The sequence below is a fragment of the Chlamydotis macqueenii genome, chromosome Z (genome assembly GCF_036417535.1).
Source record: "Chlamydotis macqueenii isolate bChlMac1 chromosome Z, bChlMac1.mat, whole genome shotgun sequence".
NCBI classification, from domain to species: domain Eukaryota; kingdom Metazoa; phylum Chordata; class Aves; order Otidiformes; family Otididae; genus Chlamydotis; species Chlamydotis macqueenii.
Window position 1 is genome coordinate 83,854,003 of NC_141593.1, and position 24,315 is coordinate 83,878,317.

Here is a 24,315-nt window from a genome sequence, read left to right on the forward strand (position 1 = left end):
CGGCGACATGGACAGTGGGATAGAGTGCACCCTCAGCAAGTTCGCCGACGACACCAAGTTGTGTGGTGCCGTCGACTCGCTGGAAGGGAGGGATGCCATCCAGAGGGACCTTGACAGGCTGGAGAGGTGGGCCCGTGCCAACCTCATGAAGTTCAACCAGGCCAAGTGCAAGGTCCTGCACCTGCGTCGTGGCAATCCCAGGCACAAGTCCAGGCTGGGCGGAGAATGGATTGAGAGCAGCCCTGAGGAGAAGGACTTGGGAGTGCTGGTGGATGAGAAGCTTAATATGAGCAGGCAATGCACCCTTGTGGCCCAGAAGGCCAACCGCATCCTGGGCTGCATCAAGAGGAGCGTGGCCAGCAGGTCGAGGGAGGGGATTCTCCCCCTCTACTCTGCCCTGGTGAGACCCCACCTGGAGTACTGTGTCCAGTTCTGGAGCCCCCAACACAAGAAGGACATGGACCAGTTGGAGAAGGTCCAGAGGAGGGCCACGAAGATGATAAAAGGGCTGGAGCACGTCTCTTATGAGATCAGGCTGAGAGAGTTGGGGCTGTTCAGCCTGCAGAAGAGGAGGCTCTGGGGAGACCTGATATCAGTCTTCCAGTACCTCAAGGGGGCCTACAAGAAAGATGGGGAAAGGCTGTTTAGTAGGGCCTGTTGCGATAGGACGAGAGGTAATGGTTTTAAAAGAGAGGGGGTAGATTTAGATTAGAAATTAGGAAAAATTTTTTTACGATGCGAGTTATAGAACACTGGAACAGGTTGCCCAGAGAGGTGGTGGAGGCCCCATCTCTGGAAACGTTCAAGGCCAGGCTTGCTTACATCATAGACTAAACGCTATTGGCTATCATAGACTAAACGCTATTGGCTCTCCGGAGAGGGGTCCTATCTTCCCGTACAGCGCGATATCTTCCGGCCGCCAGACCCTAGCTGCCTACAGTCGGCCCACCTGACACCCGATCTACAGAGACCTGTTTCCCAAACTGTGCCAAGACCCTCCAGCAACCTCCACAATATTTGGTGTGCTGTTTTGCTCCCCTTCCAGGTACTCCCAGGGCCACTGGTCATGAAATTCTCCATGAGCACTTGAATGGGTTCTTTGTCTCCCTCAGCAGTGTGCTCCTCAGCCTGAGGACATTGGTGCATGTTTGGCCTGGAGGTGAAGCCCAACCCAGCAAAGAAAGAGAGGATTTTGAAAGTGGTTTTGGGTGTGGGCATCCTGTGATACAGGAACTTCATGAAACCTGTTGGATTAATCCCTGATGATATCATCAATGGGAAGGTTAAAGGATGGGGAAGAGAAGAACCAGGAGAGTTTGAGAGTGACGGAACACTTGCAGAGACCTCCGTGGGAGATGTTTTGTGTTCATGTGCTGTCATACGTTTACTGGATGGAGAAGGGACAGACCTTGTGTGTCTGCAGTGGTGGGATTCAGTCACTGGCCAAAGGCACTGAATTGGTCCGAGGTGCCCTGACTCGTGCCCGTCACACCCCTGCTCTGAATGGGGCTGGGGTTCCTGCACAGGGCCGCTGCTGTCTGTGCCAGCTGCATGCAGTTGTGCTGCAGAGCCCTGGCGTCTCGCATAGCACTACAAGCCCATGCTTGGCCATCAAACTGACATTCAACTGCCCTGATTTAGGTTAGGCAGAGGAGGGACGTATGTGGGACAAGTGCCATTCTACCCAAAGGACAGGTGGAAAATACAGCTGCTGGTGAAGAGAAAGAGAAACTGAGCTCTCCCTGTTCTATTCCACGTGCTCAGCTGAACACCTCTGCACTCTGCCCTGAAGAGAATGAGTAGGGAAAGGTTCGCTTGTCCTGCATGTGGGCTTCTGCTGTCCTTTCACCTGCTCAAAGGGATTCCCCACCAGCCTCCAAGAGACACCTTCAGGTGCTGCCCTGTCTCTCAGCACTGCCTCATGACAGCTTGCAGCCAGCTCCATGGAGAGGGATGCAAGATTTGCTTGTTGCTTTCTCCACTCATTTTGACTGTAAAAGACTGTGTCAAAAATTTGTCTCAACATTGTTGAAACAGTGGGCCACCACCCGAGCAATGGCTTCCCGTTATCTTGCAAGGCAACTGCTGTTGTCTTGCAAACCTGAATGCAGAGCTGGTTCCCAGAAATCTAGCTTTAGCCTCCGGCATGCGCCCAGAGATACATATCACCTGGTAATGGGCATGCATATCGCCCGGTAATGGATCACCGGGTAATGGGCATGCATATCGCCACCAGGTGAGGGGTGCGGCTAGGAAAACCAGCTCTCGAAATACAATGAAAAAAACCAACATAAAAAGGGACATTTCTGGACTGAGACAGGGAGACTTCTTAGACACTTCTTCGAGACTGAGAGATTTCTTCGAGACACTTCTACACTTTGAGACTTCTACACTTCTTCAACACTACACTTCTTCGAGACTTCGACACTGCTTCTACACTTCACTTCACTTCATTCAACGGAATACACATTCGCCGGAATACACATCCACAGAACCGACATCGAGACGACCAACACCGGACGGATTGTTCCCCCATCGAGCGAACTGAACTGTCGGGATGCCGCAGCTCCGTGGTGGTAGCTATTACAACCGAAACTCTTTTCCCTCTTTCATTCCTTTCTTTCCTTTCTCTTCCATTTACAAACCTCTTGTCGGGTTAATAAAGCTACCTGGCACTTGACTCCGTTTTGAGTCTTAATTCTGTTCCCGAGAATATGAACAAAACCACGCTTCGGTGTGTGAGAGGTCGGTCCAGCCACCCCTAGCTCCCCAGACTCGTCTGAGGTCGGCTAGAACGCAAGGGGGCCTTCCTCTTGTCCGAAATCGGAATGTGACAATGACCTCACAAAATGTCTCAGAACAGCCTTGCTATGACATCATCCTGGTCTCTCAGCATCCTGATGTCCATCCCATCTGGTGCAATGGACTCTAAAGGCTTGACCTTTCCTTAGTAACCTCTGACTTCATCTCCATCCACTGCTATGTTCTGGCTGGGCTCTGCCTTTTAGGCACACGCAACTGAGAGACCTTGCTGGAGAAGACAAAGGCCAAGAGTACCTCAAACCTATCTATTCCTCCTCTTACTAAACCCAGCAGTGGCCACACACTCTTAATTTCTTCTTTAACTTCTCCTGAAGTAGTGACAGCTGATTGTTGTGCTCCTGAACTCCCTTGCAAGTCTCAACTTTGCAGCTTTCCTAAAACCAACCCTATTTCTGAGTTCCTTCTTTGTTTCAAGTCACTGCATCCATCTCCCCTATGCTTCCTATTTACCATGGAGCTGTCCCAGGAATTTCCTGCTTCCTCAAGCTTCTCTCCTGAATATCTCTTCTTCATTTCCTGACTGTTGGTGCAGACGGTCTTGGACTTGAAAAGCGCTGTCCTTGAAGACCAGCTCTACTGAGCTCTGCTGCCCTTCTGTGCTGCTCTCATGGGCTCCCCCACTACAAATCACAAGACTAGGCCAAAGCCTCTTCCTCGGAGGTTGGGCATCTGCGCTTTTCAATTTTCCTTCCTCATTCTCCTTGGGAGGTGAGACCCTGTTATGTAATGATCGTGACAACTAAGGCTGATTCTGGCTTTCACATCCCTCACCAGATCTTCCCTCTTGGTGAGTAACAGATGCAAAAGAGTTTCACCATTGTCGGCCCACCTGACAGCCGATCTACAGAGACCTGTTTCCCAAAGTGTCCCAAGACCCTCCAGCAACCTCCACAAAATTTGGCATGCTGTTTTGCTCCCCTTCCAGGTACTCCCAGGGTCACTGGTCATGAAATTCTCCATGAGCACTTGAATTGGTTCTTTGTCTCCCACAGCAGTGTGCTCCTCAGCCCGAGGACATTGGTGCATGTTTGGCCTGGAGGTGAAGCCCATCCCAGCAAAGAAAGAGAGGATTTGGAAAGTGGTTTTGGGTGTGGGCATCCTGTGATACAGGAACATCATGAAACCTGTTGGATTAATCCATAATGGTATCATCAATGGGAAGGTTAAAGGATGGGGAAGAGAAGAACCAGGAGAGTTTGAGAGTGACGGAACACTTGCAGAGACCTCTGTGTGAGATGTTTTGTGTTCATGTGCTGTCATACATTTACTGGATGGAGAAGGGACAGACCTTGTGTCTCTGCAGTGGTGGGATTCAGTCACTGGCCAAAAGGCACTGAATTGGTCTGAGATGCCCTGGCTGGTGCCCGTCACACCCCTGCTCTGAATGGGGCTGGGGATCCTGCACAGGGCCGCTGCTGTCTGTGCCAGCTGCATGCAGCTGTGCTGCAGAGCCCTGGCGTCTCGCATAGCACTACAAGCCCATGCTTGGCCATCAAACTGACATTCAACTGCCCTGATTGAGGTTAGGCAGAGGAGGGACGTACGTGGGACAAGTGCCATTCTACCCAAAGGACAGGTGGAAAATACAGCTGCTGGTGAAGAGAAAGGAAAACTGAGCTCTCCCTGTGCTACTCCACGTGCTCAGCTGAACTCCTCTGCACTCTGCCCTGAACAGAATGAGTAGGGAAAGGTTTGCTTGTCCTGCATGTGGGCTTCTGCTGTCCTTTCACCTGCTCAAAGGGATTCCCCACCAGCCTCCAAGAGACACCTTCAGGTGCTGCCCTGTCTCTCAGCACTGCCTCATGACAGCTTGCAGCCAGCTCCATGGAGAGGGATGCAAGATTTGCTTGTTCCTTTCTCCACTCATTATGACGCTTGTATCAAAGTCTACAACTTGGGAAGTGTTATAAAGCAGGCATGTGTGTTCGGCACCGGGTGCGTGGGGGATCGCTCCTCCAAAAGCACACACACTGACAGCACATTTTACGAAAAATTTTTGCGGTGCAGGTATACATATTCACAGGATTGCACAATACAGACATTCATATGCATAAGTGAGGCGGGGTTATTAAAAAACTCTTGCGTTAGCATTTGAGATCTGTCTCTACTGGTCGTTTCCTTCTTCATGGGTCTCAACTTCCTCTAGATGAGCTTTAGTCATTCACCCATGGTCTTCTTTCGTTTGGTGATTTCAGCAGTTTCCCTACTTCTGACTGAATTTGTGGCGGAACAAACATTCCGTCCTTTGCTAGACATATTAATCCTTGACAAATACCAATTTCTTGACACATACCAGTCCCTGATAAGCTTAAGTGAGTTTCAAGGCAAACAGGATTGTTAGGGATTCTCTAGCAGACAGTTAGTTAGTCTCCTAAATCAAGCAATATTTAGCAGACCATTAATTCCCTCTATCAATTCCCCCCTTTTCTTTCTCCTAAGCAAATTCTTTTGCTGTTAAAAGTGGTTCATTATATTTCATTACTGTTTTTAAGGCCCATATTTGTTCAGCAAGCTTCTTCAATTTCTACCAAAAGATAAGATTTATTACGGTTAAGGTTGCCATGACTATCAGTAATATCAGTATCCTGCGGGTCAGTATGTTTAAGATCTTGGTATCAGACGGGCAATAACCCGTGAACTCATCCCATCAATAATGCTCTCCATCTGACTTCACTCGTTCCATTATTTGGTGTATTCTTTCTGCATCATGTTGGATAGTAATTAAAGTCTTTCGGCCACTTTCCTGGACTTGCTTTATCAATCTCTCTAAATTTTCATCATGCAGTAGTTCCCTTACCAGAGCAAGAGTCATTCCAATAGGGGTGGGCTGCAAATCTTGAATAAATTCATGACTAGATCATATCAATTGATAGGTAGTGACAGGAGCAGTATAATTAAAATCACATCCTGTGAGACTAACAAAATTACAGATGCAAATACTTGAGTGGCTACTCGTGTCCATCATCAACTTGTAGAAAATCACATAGAGTCCTCAAGCAAACGCATTCCATATCCTTGTAAATTACAATGGTTTCTAGGGTTTCACTGGGGTGTATCTCAAAGTGACAAACATTTTGTTCCATATCCAGACAAATATCCTGCGCTTTTATGGTATTACCTTCACAAGTAAATCCCTGCCTGTGCTGGTCTCACACAGCACAGGCCTCGATATCAATAGTTTGCCATTTCTTCCCATTTTTCATAGCCCATACCCTATGTTCTGCAGGATAAAGTACAGTTTCATGGTGATTTAATCCTAATGCAACAACCAGATCTATGTTATACATTAAGGCTTTAGATACAGTTAGTACAAAGGCTGTGGCTGTGTTGCTAGTAGGGTCAAAGGTAAAATTAACTCAGTGCCACCACGATTGGAATTTCTTTTCAAATTCAGTTGCATTATCCCAAATTACCTTTTGGATTTCTCTTGGCAGGATTCCATCCTCCCCTTCCCTGATGATTGCAGCTGCTATTGGTTGTATCCATAATTGGGCCTGGATACAACTGAGTGTTTTAAAAATATTAGTTTGAACTAGGTTTAATGCATCTACAATTTTAATTATAACAATTTTTACAATAAAATGTGGTCCTCTGTCTGAGGAGATTGTTGCAGGAACCCTGAATCTCAGTACAATTTATTCTAATAATGCTTTAGTTACCTCTCTTGCTTTATTAGTTTGGCAAGGAAATACTTCTGGCCAGTCTGAAAAGGTGTCCATTAGGACTAACAGATATCAGCACCCCCCTTTTTTGGGAGTTCTGGGAAATCAATTTGCCATTGCTGCCCTGGATAGTTTCCTTTCCCTATTTGTCCGAGTTGGGCTTTAGGCCTTGTCTTAAGATTATTCTGCAAACATATTTCACACTGCTGTGTTCCTGACGCGGAAGTCACGGACACTGCACACAACCAATATGATCAAGCAAATGCTGATTTATTGTTGATACATCCCAGTTAATACAGCCCTTCTAGTTCCGTATCATGTGCAAGCTCTCTACTAATTGGCTAACTATATCATGCACGCGCTCTTAGCTAAAATATGATTCGTTAAGTCTCTTTGTTCACGCACATGGTTCTCTCCACCTGCACCCTGCTTCACGTTCAGCCCCCAGTCACGTATGCCAGCTGTTTTCCTTCTTCTCAAGGTTGCTTCGTTTACTTTCTCACAGGAAGCTTCATTACTTTCTCACAGGCGGCCTCATTTTCTCACAGGTGGCTTCAGTACTTTCTCACAGGCGGCTTCAGTGATGTCCTTGAGGCCTGCTGCTCACAAACATAACAATTCCATTCGGTCTGGATTGTTCACTAAGTGTCCCTGATACTCCAGGTATCCAACAAATTCCCCTTTTTGTTTTGAACAATCCAGACCCACTTTCATCATACACTCCATAGTTTTCACAAAGCATTTTAAAATACACCCCAAAACCATCAGTGTCAACAGGAAACCCATCAATAATACCAACCCATAAACTATCAAATCTTTTAGCCAGTCTGTGACCCCCAAGGATTTCAACCAGTCTGTTAACCTGCTTTCCACTTGTATTGCATGCATGTTGCGTCGTAACTCTGCCAACTCATAGCGTATCGACTTAGAGTGATCAGAAACGTTCATGCAACACATACCTTCAAAATCTTCACATCCATGTCCATGCGCTAATAACAAAAAATCAATGGCTGCTAGATTCTGCAAAATAGCATGACGCATTCTATCCATGTCTTCTAATAATCCTGATAACATGCTAGAGGTTAAATTCATTTGCTTTTGTGCCCAACAAGCTAATTTATTTATATCAGTTAAAGCTTTTGCAGATGCCACCCAAGGAACAAATAAAGATAATGCTTTCCGCTCAGCTGTTCCCAACAGGGTTAAATTGCCATCCAAATGGGGAGCAAAAACTTTTAGTGATCTCCTTGCTCGAGTATGATTCCGCAATGTTCTCATAGATGGAGCAAACATTATCAACTTTCCAAAATAACATGGTCCTCCTATAGCCCCTTTTGGCACTCCTGACCAGACCCAATCCCCACAAATTAAAAAGTATCCCGGGGGTATGGCCTTGGCCGTGTCATTCACCCATAGAGGCATCCTTGACCCTTTGTTTTCTGCTCCCACTGCTCCGTTACAATAATCTCCTGAGCTGCTCTGATAAGTATACACAGGTTTTCCCTGGGCATTAATCGTCTTACTGGTCACATCAGTCCATTGGTTCCTGTTCCACACTGTATTTACTCCCCTTCCTGTAAAAAGGGGACCTCCCAACATAAAACATGACCCCCAAACCATTTAAGGATCCCAATAGATCTAACTCCTGTGGATCCCAAGGCAAACTACAATTTAAATGCCTAATCACCAATGCTGCAGCTACTCCAGTTTGGTTGCTATTCCCAGAACAACATACCGGTTTCTGTCCAGCGCGGAAGCTGACGCACTCCATCTTTGCGTGGCATGTTTGATTCACCACCATCTCATTCAAGACAGTGTCATTATTGACCCATCTTTTCCCATCATCCGGATTCCAATATGGAGTACCAATCACACACGTACAGAAAGGATCAGCAGGAGTAGCCATTGACACACAAAATGATGATTGATTTGTAATGTTGGCAAATGTCAGCCACATGTTTGGTCTGGGGTCAATGTGATGTAACTCCGCAGTCACACCGACCCACCCAGTTACCAGCATCAGGAGGGCTATGATGATGCATCCTGCTGTCCCTGGTCTTCCTTCCATGGTTTCACCCATCGACTTGGAGCCCACCGCGGTCCTTCGTCTGTCAAAACACAAACGTAACCTCGACTGGTCATTTTCATTTCCGCCGGACCTTTCCATTCCCCGGTTTTTAAATCCCAGTACTGCACCTTCACCGAATCACCTTTCGGCAGTCCAGATTGCAATGACATGTGGTGAATTACAATTGGAGGAGATTTGCGGTCTCCTGTTAATCTCAAATAATTTAGCACATAAAGCGCTTTTGCAAGACTTTCAGAGGGTGCCAGTTCTCCCCCATTTTTTTTTTGCAAAAGCGATTTTAAAGTGGCATGTGCATGCTCCACAATGGCTTGGCCTGTAGGGGAGTGAGGAATGCCTGTTACTGGGCGAATACCCCACAGCTGGCGAAAGCATCCAAACATCTGCGAAGCACATACAAGGCCACTGTCAGTTTTATTTCTTGAGGAGTTCCTAATGCAGCAATGGCAGCATGCATATGCTTCAGAACATGCTTGGCTGTTTCCTCTGTTTGAGCAGTGGCCCATATCGCATGCGAGTAAGTGTCAATGCTGACATGCACATACTTCAGATGTTCGAATTCTGCAATATGAGTAACATCCATCTGCCATAATTGCAAGGCGCCTAAGCTTCGAGGGTTCATCCCAAGACCTAGACCAACTCCTGATTTTTGACAAGCAGGACAGGACTGCACTATGCCTTGAGCATCTGACAACTTTAAATTAAACTGCATTGCTGGCACTTTAGCAGATTAATGTAAAAAATTATGAGATGAGCGGGCCTGCTCAAACAGGTTGACTGATTTTTCCATGCAGCAGCAACTAGCTTGTCTACTATGTTGTTTCCTATAGAGAAGCCTTGTTTAAACTGATGGCTACAAATGTGTGTTACAAAGTAAGGTTCCCTGCATTGATCTAACAAAAACAACAGCTGCATCAGTAACATATACAAAGTGTTATTTTTTATGGTTTTGATCATGGCGCACTCCAGGTGCTCTGTTGTGCCTACCACATACAATGAATCTGAAACTACTTTTAGAGGCTCGTCGTGCCGATGTTGAAAGGCCCATACCACTGCTCTCAGTTCGAGCGTCTGCAGAAAGTCCGTGGTGTGGCCTGTAAGAAGTTGATGATTCCATTGGTTGTTACTGTATCAAGCAATGGCAGCTCTTTTAGACTTTTTCCCAGCATCTGTGAATACCGTGAGTCCTTCTACTGGTACTTCCGACCTGCAAGGAGCTTCCTCAAAGTCTTGGTTTTGCAACAGTGACAAAAGTTTGGCTGATGGATAATGGTTAGTTACAGTACCTGAATAGTCGGTCAGAGTGACTTGGAGCGTCTCTGAGGTTGCCAACAGCCAGTCCAAATAGTTTTGAGCTATTGGTACAAACAGCATTGTAGGTTCTTGAGCTGACAGTTCCAAAATCCTTCTCCTGCCTTTTGTAATCATGTTAGCTAACAGTTCGACCCTTGTACAAATTGTGGTTTTGGGTTGATAAGATAAAAATACCCGTTCCAAAATTCTAATGTGCTGTTCCTCTGCTTGCACTATGAGCCCTATTAGATGTTGTCGCTTAGGCAACGAATTAACAATCAAAAACTGCAAAGGTAAATCAATAATTTTTCTCTGTGCACTAGCTGTTAGAATTTTTTCTACAATCTGGTCTAACACCTTTTTCTGTTCTACTGATAGGCTTCGTCATTCATTTGCTTTGGTCGTAATTCCCAACAGGGGCATTAATCATAGAATCATAGAATACTTTGAGTTGGAAGGGACCTTTAAAGGTCATCTAGTCCAACCCCCTGCAGGGAGCAGGGACATCTCCAATCAGATCAGGTTGCTCAGAGCCCTGTCCAACCTGGCCTTGAATGTTCCCAGGGATGGGGCATCCACCACCTCTCTGGGCAACTTGTGCCAGTGTTCCACTCTTCTTATTGTAAAAAAATTTCTTCTTTATATCTAGTCTAAATCTACCCTATTTCAATTTAAAGCCATTACCCCTTGTCCTATCACAACAGGTCCTGCTAAAAAGTTTCTCCCTATCTTTCTTATAAGCCCCCTTTAGGCACTGGAAGGCCACTATAAGGTCTCCCTGAAACCTTCTCTTTTCCAGGCTGAACAGCCCCAACTCTCTCAGCCTGTCGGAGTTAAGGAGTTAAATGGTCATTAGTGATTCCAGTAATGGATCTTACCCACTGTATGTCTCAAATCAATTTCTGAACATCTGAGAGGTTCTTAATATCTGTATGGATTTGTATTTTTTGTGGTCGCACACAGTAATTACCCCACCTAAATATTGCCATGGGCCTTGACGCTGCACTTTTTCAGGGGCTATTTTAAGTCCTTTTTGCTCTAGAGTTTTGACTAGCTCTTGTAATATTTTCTGTGCATCTATTTTCTTGCCTGCAATTAAGATGTCATCTATATAAAGACAGACTAACAGAGACTGATGTTCTTGCTGAAATGGCTGCAGAGCCCATGCGACAAAATTCTGACACATTGTGGGAGAATTTTTCATACCTTGGGTGAGCACCACCCATTGAAACCTTTTGGCAGCTTCCTGTTTGTTAACTGCTGGTACTGTGAATGCAAATTTTTCTGCGTCTTCTGGATGTAAAGGAATAGTGAAAAAACAATCTTTTAAATCAATGATAAGCAAATCCCAGTTTTCAGGGATCATTACAGGGGAAGGTAATCCCGGCTGTAAAGCTCCCATGACGGCGTTTACTGCATGCAAATCGTGCAGTAGTCGCCATTTTCCTGATTTCTTGGGAATTAGTAAAAACGGGAGTATTCCAAGGGCTTGTAGAAGGCACAACATGACCTGCTTCTAATTGCTCATATACTAAGTTCTGTAAGATTTGCAGCCTCTCCTGTTTTAGCGGCCACCGGTCTACCCACACCGGGGTTGTCATAGTCCACGTGAGTTTTAAAATGGGCTGCTTAACCATGGCCACCCCTAAAAATGTTGAGTTACAAGCCGGGCTCTAATCTGGGACAGCACGTCTCGACCTGCAAGAGCTATAGGCAAGTGCATTACATACGGCCTTGTGGTAACTACTGTACCGTCTTCAAAATTAAAGGACACAGTTGATTTACTGATCATCGTGCGCTGTGCGCCTCCCACCCCTACCACAGTGGTAACTGCCGGTACCAGTGGCCAGTTACAGGGCCGCTTTGTTGCAGGAATAATGGTTACATCTGCCCCTGTGTCAATTAGCATTGACAGCGCCAAGGACTGCTCGTTTGGATGTTTAATTGTTACCTTTTCTTCTGGCTTTCCCTTGGCGATATCAATTGCCAATAACACGTTTGGCGCGCCAGTTTCCCGACTGCCGACACTCCTGAGTGTCATGACTGTCTTTTTTAAAATTTATACACCACCCTTTTACTTGTTTCTCAGTATCAACTGGAATCCAACACTCCTTTCTGAAATGACCAAATTTGCCACAATTAAAACATATTTTCTCTCTCTCTGGCTGCGCACACACATTCACACCCCTGCAGCCGTCCCTGGGAGAAGGCAGCTGTCGTGCCCTGTCCCTGTGATGGTGCAGCAGGGAAACCCTGCTTTGGAGGATGTCCTCCTCCTCTGCTCTGGAGAAACTGAGAGAATACTCCTGGAAGACCATATATGCTGTGAGATATTCCTCCTTTAGGATGTTCCTCCAGTAAAACCAGCTGCATTGTCCTGCATCCAGTAACTTACCGTAGAGAGGGCTGTGAAGATTTCTGCCTCACTGAGCTCTTGGCATCCTCCCACCCCAGGCTGCCTTTATCCTCTCTCTGCCTCACTCCTCTCCCCTCAGCTCCTGCAGGCAGAGCCCTCAGCCCTGCTGCGCTTGGCAGAGGAGCTGCTCCTGGGCAGAGCTGTCTCTCTGCAGCGCTGCCCTGTTACCATCAGCTCCCTCTATCCCAGGAGCCCGGCCCAGCTCAGCAGCAGAGGCCCAGCCCAAGGCAGCACTTTCTCTGTCCCCTCTGGGCTCCCTCCAGCTGTCCCTGGGGCTGCAGGGGAACCTGCTGGGAAACAGCCTGAAGCCATCACTGATGGTCCATCTCTCACCTGGGCAGAGACACTTCTTTCCAGCAGTGTACTTTCTCTTACTATACTCAGCTCTAGGTCCAAGAGTCACCTTTTAACACCTCATTTTTAGGCAGGACACCCAGACAGCAGCAGACAGGAATCTCCTTTGCCCCTTATGAGGGGAGAGATTCACTTAAGCAAATTGAAATATCCCATCTTGGGTTTTCAGTCCTCTGGACAGAATATGACCCAATTCCCTCCCATGGCAGCCACAAACACACAGGTAGGATTGCTCTTGCCTCAGTTCAGATGTGCACAAAACACTGTTGTTTCAGCTCCCATGGTAATTAATGGAGATGGAGGTCAGGAGAGAGCTGTTCAGAGGGAGACAACTGGTGATATCTGAGGTGCCAGAGGTGGACCAAGATACATGGAGCTGGCTGCAAGCTGTCATGAGGCAGTGCTGAGAGACAGGGCAGCACCTGAAGGTGTCTCTTGGAGGCTGGTGGGGAATCCCTTTGAGCAGGTGAAAGGACAGCAGAAGCCCACATGCAGGACAAGCGAACCTTTCCCTACTCATTCTGTTCAGGGCAGAGTGCAGAGGAGTTCAGCTGAGCACGTGGAGTAGCACAGGGAGAGCTCAGTTTCTCTTTCTCTTCACCAGCAGCTGTATTTTCCACCTGTCCTTTGGGTAGAATGGCACTTGTCCCACATACGTCCCTCCTCTGCCTAACCTAAATCAGGGCAGTTGAATGTCAGTTTGATGGCCAAGCTTCGGCTTGTAGTGCTACACGAGACGCCAGGGCTCTGCAGCACAACTGCACGCAGCTGGCACAGACAGCACCGGCCCTGTGCAGGAACCCCAGCCCCATTCAGAGCAGGGGTGTGACGGGCACCAGCCAGGGCATCTCAGACCAATTCAGTGCCTTTGGCCAGTGACTGAATCCCACCATTGCAGACACACAAGGTCTGTCCCTTGTCCATCCAGTAAATGTATGACAGCACATGAACACAAAACATCTCACACAGAGGTCTCTGCAAGTGTTCTGTTCACTCTCAAACCCTCCTGGTTCTTCTCTTCCCCATCCTTTAACCTTCCCATTGATGATACCATCATGGATTAATCCAACAGGTTTCATGATGTTCCTGTATCACAGGATGCCCACACCCAAAACCACTTTCCAAATCCTCTCTTTCTTTGCTGGGATGGGCTTCACCTCCAGGCCAAACATGCACCAATGTCCTCAGGCTGAGGAGCACACTGTTGAGGGAGACAAAGAACCCATTCAAGTCCTTGTGGAGAATTTCATGACCAATCATAGAATCATGGAATCATAGAATGGTTAGGGTTGGAAGGGACCTTCAAAAGTCATCTAGTCCAACCCCTCTGCAAGGAGCAGGGACATCCCTGACTAGATCAGGTTGCTCAGAGCCTCATCCAGCCTGGCCTTGAACGATTCCAGGGATGGGGCCTCCACCACCTTTCTGGGCAACCTATTCCAGTGTTCTATAACTCGCATTGTAAAAAATTTTTCCTAATATCCAATCTAAATCTACCCCTCTCTATTTTAAAACCATTACCCCTCATCCTATTGCAACAGGCCCTACTAAACAGCCTTTCCCCATCTTTCTTGTAGGCCCCCTTGAGGTACAGGAACACCGCTATCAGGTCTTCCCGGAGCCTCCTCTTCTCCAGGCTGAACAGCCCCAACTCTCTCAGCCTGTCCTCATAGGAGAGGTGCTCCAGCCCTTTTATCACCTTTGTGGCCCTCCTCTGGACCTTCTCCAACTGGTCCATGTCCTTCTTGTGTTGGGGGCTCCAGAACTGGACACAGTACTCCAGTTGGGGTCTCACCAGGGCAGAGTAGAGGGGGACAATCACCTCCCTCCACGTGCTGGCCACGCTCCTCTTGATGCAGCCCAGGATGCGGTTGGCCCTCTGGGCTGCAAGGGCGCATTGCCTGCTCATGTTGAGCTTCTCGTCCACCAGCACTCCCAAGTCCTTCTCCTCAGGGCTGCTCTCAATCCATTCCCCGCCCAGCCTGGATTTGTGCCTGGGATTGCCACGACGCAGGTGCAGGACCTTGCACTTGGCCTGGTTGAACTTCATGAGGTTGGCATGGGCCCACCTCTCCAGCCTGTCAAGGTCCCTCTGGATGGCATCCCTCCCTTCCAGCGTGTCGACGGCACCACACAACTTGGTGTCGTCGGCGAACTTGCTGAGGGTGCACTCTATCCCACTGTCCATGTCGCCCACAAAGATGTTGAACAGGGCTGAGCCCAGCACGGACCCCTGAGGGACGCCACTCGTCACCGGTCTTCAATTGGACATTGAGCCGTTGACCACCACTCTCTGAGTGCGGCCATCCAGCCAACTCCTTATCCACCGAGTGGTCCGTCCATCAAACCCATGTCTCTCTAGTTTAGAGAGAAGGATGTCATGCGGGACAGTGTCAAAAGCTTTGCACAAGTCCAGGTAGATGATGTCCGTTGCTTGTCCCTTGTCCACCGATGCCGTCACCCTGTCATAGAAGGCCACCAAATTGGTCAGGCACGATCTGCCCTTGGTGAAGCCATGTTGGCTGTCACCAACCACCTCCTTGCTCTCCATGTGCCTTAGCATGGTTTCCAGGAGAATCTGCCCCATGACCTTGCCAGGCACAGAGGTGAGGCTGACCGGCCAGTTTGTTGCACCTCAGAAACTCAGTGTTTGGGTCAGTGGTTTGAGGACAGGCACTTGAGATGGCTAGTTGTTTGCAAAGGCACCTGCAGACGACAGGTACATATAACACAGGACATCCTGGACATCGGCACCCACTTGGAACAGCAACTAGAGGGGGGGTTCAGCTGAGTGAGGCACACAGCCCAGTGTCGGTGAACACATGGACTTTTTTTTGTATGAATTGGGATGTCACTGTCCCAGTTAGCTCATGGAGACATACCTACTGCGATCAGTGGAGTGTGAAGAGGGGTTCAAGGCAGCAGCCCTCAGCTGCTGAAGGGTAACTGTGTCCTGCAGTTTTTGGTGTCCTCGGTTATCACACCTGGTGTCCAGGGAAAGCAAGGTGCTGCTCAAAATGTCCTTAGGTGTGAACATCTTGTGATACAAGCACACAGTGAAAATTGTTGGCCTGTTCCTTGATTGTGTCATCAAGGGGACAGAAGAACCAGCAAAGTTTGAGAATGTGTGCCCACAACTGGAGATCTCACTGTGGCGTGCTTCATATTTCATACGCATCTCGTAGATAGAGATGGGACAGACCTGGCCTTACTGTAGCAGTGGCAATTGCTTTCAGAGTAGTACCAAAGTTGTCTAAGATGCCCTGAGATGCCTGTAACATACCCACTCTGAGTGGGCACGGTTTTCTTGTCGGTCCTGTGCTGTTGTGTTAGCCACACGCAGTTGTGCTGGAGTGCCCTGACATTTCCTGTAGCCCTACAGCCCTGTATTTGGTAGCTAAATCGAGCAGCTGCTCTGATGAAGGTTAGGCAACAGAGGGATACGCATGTAAAAGACTTCATTAGAGTCACTGGGAGTTAGGAAATAGAGCTGATGATAAAGAGAAAAAGAGACTTAGCTGTCCTGATAGCACACAACTCCATTTGTTCAGCTGAAAACCTCTACAGGTGGCCTTGAACACAACAAGTGGAGGAGATTTAGTTGTTTGTATTGTGGGCATCTGCTGTTAACTGTAAGTTTTCCAAAGGAATTCCCCAGCGGGCTCCAGGATGATGTCCCCAGATGGTGCCACAACCCATCAGCACTGGTCGATTAGACCTTGCAATTAGCAGCACGTATTTTGGACCCCCTCTGGCACTTCAGGTGGCACCCGGTGTTCCCATCCAAACAGCTCACTGCTGGCCTCCATCTCCATCAGTTACCACGGCAGCTTAGACATGGAGCTCACATGCAGTTCACCTGAACTGAGGAAAGGGGAATCCCACCTCCTGTGTGCTTGTGGTGTCCGTGGGAGGGAGCTGAGTGCCCTTCCAGTCCCAGGGCTACAAACCCAGGAGGAGATGCCTCGACTGACTCAACTGGATCCCTTCATTCAGCAGGGGTAAAGGAGATCCCTCCCTGTCACTGCCCAGGTGTCTTGTCTCATGATGGGACAAGGCAAGGTCCTTCTCAGACTGTCCCTGAGAAGAGGAAGGTCAGTTCTAGAACAAAGTATCTCTACAGAGGTGAGAGAGGGAAGAGCGATTACATCAGTCTGTTTCCAAGCAGGTATCTGGGGAGCCCCACGGACATCTTGAGGGAGTACAGTGTGGGAGTCAGGGAAAGTGCCGCTTGGGGCTGGTCCTCTGCTGCTGAGCTGGGCTGGGCTTTTGGGATGAAGGAAGCTCATGACAACCAGGCCGCACCGCAGAGAGACAGCTCTGCCCAGGAGCAGCTCCTCTGCCAAGCACAGCAGGGCTGAGGGCTCTGCCTGCAGGAGCTGAGGGGAGAGGAGTGAGGCAGAGAGAGATTAAAGTTGGTCAGGAGTGGAAGGATACTGAGAGCTCACTGGGGAGGAATCTGAAAAGCCCTCTACATGGTAAGTCTCTGGGTGCAGGGTAGTGCAGCTGCAGTTTTTGGAGGGAGCTCCTGTATCTGCTACATCCGACAGCTTCTGGGATCTGTTGGAAGGACTTTCACAGTTTCTCTAATGCAGAGGAGGAGGAGTAGATGCTCCAGAGCAGGGATTCCCTGCTGCACTGTGAGAGGGACAGGGCACGACGGCTGCCTTCTCTCAGGGACGGCTGCAGGGTGTGAATGTGTGTGTGCAGCCAGGGGTGCCCAGGGCTGTCCTTCAGAGCAGGGTCCCTGCGCCCCAGGGGCTGTGTGCTGGGGCAGGGACTCTGCCTCTGCCAGGCTCAGCACTCAGCCTGCCCGGGGAGCTCCCTGTGGTTTTGTGGGGACAAGCTGTGGGTGGAAGGACAGAGTCCTGGCAGGGCAGGGCAGGGCAGGGTCCTTCTGCTGTGGAGAGGGTGCTGTGTGGTGTAGGGCTGCTCACAGCATCACCTCCAGGAAATTTCTGAGGGGACTTTGCAAGAGGAAGGTCAAGGCTGGGATTACCTGCTTCGGAGTGTGGCTTTCTGAGTCTCTGCTTTCAGTTTTCTGTTGTTCGACTTGGAGGTAACAGGAACAGAGCTGTTCTTTCAGAGAAAGTGCTGATACTCCTAAACCATCACTCTGAGGGTTAGGAGGAACCACAGCAACAGCCTTCGGGGCCCCTCAGCCTTCAGAAAGCATCACCATCACACTTGTGGTTTCGTCAGTGTTTGTATGAATTGCTCCTTAGTCCTTGCATGCACTGAGATGCTTCTGGGCAGTGCTTGCTGCACAGCTCTCTGCAGGGCAGCATTGAGCATGGAGCAGATGGGATGGGGTCTGTGATCACTGGCAGGAGGCATAGGGATGCAGAAACAGCTCCTGGCAGGGACAGCTCCAGGCAGCAGAGACCTGGGCAGGGAGGGAGAGGGAGCTTCTACCAGAAACATCTTGGGAGGGGGGATTCGGACACCTCCCTGCCATCCCTTACAGTGCAGAAAACTTTTCTGGAGCTACTCCCCGGTCTCCTCTCCTGCCCAGCAGAGCCACCCACCCTTAATGTCACGGGACTTCATCAAGAGTTGCCCTCCTAGCAGCCAGACACCAAAGAGTAGGGGCGGTCAAGTGTCCATCCGTGTCTCCCTGTCCTGCCACCTTTGGCGGTAGTCCTTTGGCATGTTCTCCTCTTGTCCCTGCTGCCCTTGTTTGTTCCATTGCACTCACTGGTGTAGGGAGTGAGGATTCAGCTGAAGCCCAAACACAGATGTTGTGAGTCCTGTCATGCAGATATGTCCATTGGGAAAGCATCCAAGTCCCCTGCTAACTCTGGGGTCTAGGCACTGCATTGTGTGGGGCTGGCAATGATCTGATCCTCCTGTGAGGACACATCACCCTTCTGCTCTTTGACTCTTTCGCTGGGGGGTCCTGCTTGGCTGCAGGCTGCCCTCCAGAAAGGCACAGCTCTCCCATGGCATCTCTGTGTTTCCCAAGACTCCAGCGGAGATGTCACGATGCTGAGGCCATGGAAATGCTGCTGGAGGGCTGTGTGTGAGCAGCTGCAATGAGCCTCTCTGTGTACTTGACTGGGAGGGCAAAGCTGAGATTCTCCTCAGCTACAATGGACTGAGTGAGTTTGAGATCTGCACTTGGAAATGAAATTCCTCTACTCCCAGTAGTGTCCAGATTTTTTTGAGGGGAACACTTGGGAGTGATTGTCCTTCAGCTGAAAGAGGTGCTAGTACAGGACAGATGAGACTGGGGCTGACTGGCTGCACTCACTCTGCACTAAAGAACAGGCATTTTACTTCTACAGACCAGCAAGGTTTCACTGGTGCAGAAAAAATGCCAGCTGTTTCTGATTTGAAAATAATCCTTAAGTGTAGTGGGGCAACAAGAAAAGAATAAAAAACTGAAAATCCTCCCAGCTTAACCTGAGATCACCTTGCATTCCTGTTTCCCTAGTGGGCAAACCATGCTTGACTAATTTGATGGCCTTCTATGATGGGGTTATAGCATTGGTCAACAAGGGAAAAGCAACTGACATCATCTACCAGGACTTGTGCATGGCATTTGACACTGTCCCGCACGACATCCTTCTCTGTAAACTGGAGAGACATAGGTTTGATGGATGGAGCACTTGGTGGATAAGGAATTGGCAGGATGATTACCCTCAAAAAAGTGGTGGTCAACAGCTCAGTGTCCAGGTGGAGAGCAGTGATGAGTGCTGTTCTTTAGGGGTCTGTATTCCGTATTGGGGCAGGTCCTGTTTAACATCTTTGTCGGCGACATGGACAGTGGGATAGAGTGCACCCTCAGCAAGTTCACCAATGACACCAAGTTGTGTGGTGCCATCACCAGGCTAGAGGGAAGGGATGCCATCCAGAGGGACCTTGACAGGCTGGAGAGGTGGGCCCATGCAAACCTCGTGAAGTACAATCAGGCCAAGTGCAAGGTCCTGCACAATGGTTGGGGCGATCCCAGACACAAGTATATGCTGGGTGGAGAATGGATTAAGAGCAGCCCTGAGGAGAAGGACTTGGGAATGCTGGTGGATGAGAAGCTCAACATGAGCTGACAATGTACACTTTCAGCCCAGAAAGCCAACTGCATCCTGGGCTGCATCAAAAGAAGCGTGGCCAGCAGGTCAAGGGAAGTGATCCTGTCTCTCTACTCCACTCTTGTGAGACTTCCACCTGGAGTACTGTGTCTAACTCTGGAGCTCCCAACATAAGAAGGATGTGGACAAATTGGAGAGAGTCCAGAGGAGGCCACGAAGATGATCAGAGGGCTGGAGCGCCTCTCCTGTGAGCACAGGCTGAGAGAGTTGGCGCTGTTCAGCCTGGAGCAGAGAAGGCTCAGGGGAGACCTGATAGCGGTGTTCCAGTACCTCAAGGGGGCCTACAGGAAAAATAGGAAGAAACACTTCAGTAGGGCCTGTTTTGGAAGAACAAAGGGTAATGTTTTCAAAATAGAGGGAGGTAGATTCAGATTATACATAAGGAAAAAAAGTTTTACAATGAGAGTCGTAGAACACTGAAATAGGTTGCCCAGAGAGGTGGTGGATTCCCCATCCCTGGAGACACTGAAGGCCAGGTTGTGCGGGGCTTAAGAGCAACCTGGTCTAGTTGAAGATGTCCCTGCTTCTTGCAGGGGATTGGACTGAATGATCTTTAAAAGTCCCTTCCAACCTAAACTATTCTATGATTCTAAGATTCTGCTCCTCATGACACACTCAGCAAGCACCAACTAAAGCCCCAAGAAGTGTGAAAGGACTTCCTTAATAGGCAGAGGCAATTTGCTGGGTCTCTATGGGAAACTGAATAGATTTTGCTTCAGAGAAGTCTTCCCTAACTTCTCCCTGTCTTTTGTTCCATAGACGGGTTCCTCATGTTCAGATGCAGCAGATGTCCAATGGCAGCTCCATCACTGAGTTCCTCCTCCTGGCATTCGCAAACACATGGGAGCTGCAGCTCTTGCACTTCTGGCTCTTCCTGGGCATCTACCTGGCTGCCCTCCTGGGAAATGGCCTCATCATCACTGCCATAGCCTGCGACCACCACCTCCACAGCCCCATGTACTTCTTCCTCCTCAACCTCTCCCTCCTCGACCTGGGCTGCATCTCGATTATTATTCCAAAATCCATGGCCAATTCCCTCTGGGACACCAGGGCCATCTCCTATCCAGGGTGTGCTACACAGATGTTTTTCTTTTTCTTCCTGGTATCTACTGAGTATTTTCTTCTCACTGTCATGGCCTATGACCGGTATGTGGCCATTTGCAAACCCCTGCACTACGGGAGCCTCCTGGACAGCAGAGCTTGTGTCCACATGGCAGCAGCTGCCTGGGGCAGTGGGTTTCTCAATGCTCTGCTGCACACTGCCAATACATTTTCACTGCCACTCTGCCAGGGCAATGCCCTGGACCAGTTCTTCTGTGATGTCCCCCAGATCCTTAAACTCTCCTGCTCAGATTTCTACCTCAGGGAAGCTGGGGTACTTGTGGTTAGTATTTCTTTTGGTTGTGGCTGTTTTGTTTTCATTGTTGTGTCCTATGTGCAGATCTTCAGGGCTGTGCTGAGGATCCCCTCTGAGCAGGGACGGCACAAAGCCTTTTCCACGTGCCTCCCTCACCTGGCTGTGGTCTCCATGTTCCTCAGCACCATAATGTTTTCCTACCTGAAGCCCCCCTCCATCTCCTCCCCAGTCCTGGACCTGGTCGTGTCTTTCTTGTACTCGCTGGTGCCTCCAGCAGTGAATCCCCTCATCTACAGCATGAGGAACCAGGAGCTCAAGGATGCCATTAAGAAATGGTTTAATGGACATTTTTAAACACCTAACACCTGCCATGTCTCTTCACACACGATTATGAGTTGTTCTCTTAGTCTGTTAGAGCTTTTATTATTCACTCTGTTATTGGTTTTGTTGCTGTTATTTCTCTTTCCCTCCTACATGATTCTTTGGATCTGTCCCACTACATCTGAGGCATGAACGTGCTCTTTCTCTCGCCTGACGATGATAAAAATGTTTGTGTAGAACTGGCTCAGAGCTGTCTGTCTCACGCTATCCCTCTAATAAAGTGTGATATCTCATGCGCGTTGCCTGCACGGTTGGCCCTTCTTCCAAAGCTAGTGTCAAGAAGAGCAAGACCCCAAAAACACCCATTGATCCATTGACTTGCAAGCAAAAACCTCATTGTCACACCAAGACCTGTGAGAGACCAAGGGATGGATTTAGAACTCATCTGTGTGTGTGGCTACTGACAGCGGGGATGGTGAGTGTCACTGAGGGACACACCCAGGGCTGTAACGCATATGGCACGGCAGACAGCCATCCATCAGCAAGGGAATCTGGGAGCACAGGGTGTTTCCAAGGACAGCGTATGCCTTGGGTGGCAAATGGACAGAGACCCACAAAGCGAGAGATGGCCCAAGGAGGAATCACCCAAAGGTAAAGCACTAAATGCAGGTATTAACAGGCAAATGGGGATGCTGTGATCCCAGGGGAGGCAGTGGGGAGCCAGTAGGCACGAGGAAGGGAGGTTGGAGAGCGATTCATGTCACCCTTTGTGATGTGTCAGTAGCTGGATCTAGAGTGAGAGCAGAACTCATGTCATGGCCTTGAAAATGCTCCAGACTCCCTCCAAAAACACGTGGGCACTGCTGTCATCCCTCTGTGCTGGGTGTTGTGCATGTCTGTGTGCCCTGCTCTGAGCCCATGCAGGGATGTGCAGTGTGTGTCTCTGCTTGGAGCTGGCCACCTGTCCTGGTTTTGGCAGGGATGGAGTTAACTTTTCCTCTCAGTAGCTGGTATGTTTTGGATTTTGTGTGTGAAGAATGTTCATAAACACCCTGATGATACCAGTTGTTGTGAATGAGACCAAGGACACCGTCCTGCTTTCCAAGTCTCGCTAATTTGCAGATGCAGGAAGCTGGGAGAAAGACAGACAGCATAATTGATCCAAACTGGCCAAAGAGAGTATTCCATGCCATAAACGTCATGCTCAGTATATAAGTGGGGGCAGGCGAGGGTGGGTATCTGCCTTCCTGGCATCCATCCTTCCTGCTTGTTTTTGCTGGCATCGTTCCCCCTACCTTGCTGGCTCCCTTTTGCTCCTTTGCTTGCTGCTCGGGTTTCCGTGATCGCTGCTCGGGACGGGCTGTATCGGTCATTGGGACATCGGGTGGTGAGAAAACACATATTGTTCACTTTGTATATTTTTTTAAATATCCTTATATTCTGTTATTATTGTAGTTTTCCCTTTTATTTTAGTAAATTGTCTTCATCTCAACCCACGAGTTCTCCTTCCTTCCCAATTCTCTCCCCCATCCCCCTGGGGAGGGGGAGAGTGAGCGAGAAACTGTGTGGTGATTTGGGCTAAACCATCACAGTCATTTTGGCGCCCAACGTGGGGCTCGAAGGGTTGAGGTAAGGACAGATCTGACTAGAGTGTGTTAAAGTTGTTACAAGTGCTCATTATTTTATTTGAATCCCTGGTCACAATGTTGTACTACGTGTTCACATGGTTGTGTTATGTCTCTCCTAAGTTGCATCACATATTTCCTTTGGTGCTGTTTATCACTTCTCGGAAATGGATGAGAATTCTCATTTTGATTTACTGGGCACTACTGGCTTATGATATGGTATCATCACTGGTCATTAAACTAATCTGGTCCTTGTTTTCGGCATTGCTGGCAACTCCGTACTTTGGATGCCATTTGGTAAGAATTATTAATAATCACACATTTTTCTTTTTCTCCCCAGAGAACCAATCTATGGGGAAGTCAGAGGAGGGTACCTTCCCATACTCCTTTACCTTCCCTTTTTCTTTTGAGCGAGTCACATCAGCTCTCGAGAATTTTGAATATCCTTGGGATGTGCAAGCCAGCATACTCCTATTGCTCTGTGTCCTAAATGGGTTTCAGATGTTGTTTAGGATTAAACAATTATTTACAAAATTCACCCGGAGATCTACCTTGAGGTTGGAGGGGCAGGGGTGGCATGGTATGTGGGAGAAGACAGGCAGGTACCTAGAAAACTTCTCACCTCCAATGGTCTGGAACTTCACTCCCGAACAACTACAGAATCCAGATGAAGTGATTAAATATTTGAAAGAAAAATGCCATAGCTATTCTAAAGAGGCAAAGCTTACCGCTTTGTGCTGGGCACTGGCTAGTATCTACCAAACACTGCTTAACGTGCAGCACCCTCAGGAAGAAGGGAGAAAAAATCAACCGACCGATACCCTGGCTACTCCAGCCCCGGCTACCGGCACTGCAGCTGCTCCAGCCCCAGCTACCGGCCCTGTGGCTACTCCAGCCCCGGCTACCAGCCCTGCAGCTGCTCCAGCCCCGGCTACCGGCCCTGTGGCTACTCCAGCCCCAATGACAGGCACTGCAGCTACTCCAACTCTAGCTACTGGCACTGCAGCCGAATCAGAGAACCAACCTGTGTCAGTATCAGTCACCCCTGTACAGAAGAAGAAATCTTGGAAGCGAAAGTCAGCTCGTTTAGTAAGGGATGAGGGAAAACCAGGACCATCACGAACAGAGGAAGAAGAAGAGGAACTCATGAGAGAGGAACTCATGAGAGAGGAACTCATAAATGAGACTGAAACCACCCGATCCTTATCCCTGAATGAGTTGCGAGACATACGAAAAGATTTTGGCCGCCGTCCAGGTGAGCACTTTCTCACCTGGTTGCTTCGATGC

General features: G+C 48.8%; 1 protein-coding gene across 1 annotated transcript; it reads left to right on the plus strand.

Moving 5' to 3' along the window:
- Positions 1-20,512: 20,512 nt before the first annotated feature.
- LOC147596464 (olfactory receptor 14C36-like) lies at positions 20,513-21,436 on the plus strand. The gene has a single exon (XM_086771414.1). The coding sequence runs from the start codon at positions 20,513-20,515 to the stop codon at positions 21,434-21,436; it is 924 nt and encodes a 307-aa protein (XP_086627540.1).
- The last annotated feature ends 2,879 nt before the right edge of the window (positions 21,437-24,315 follow it).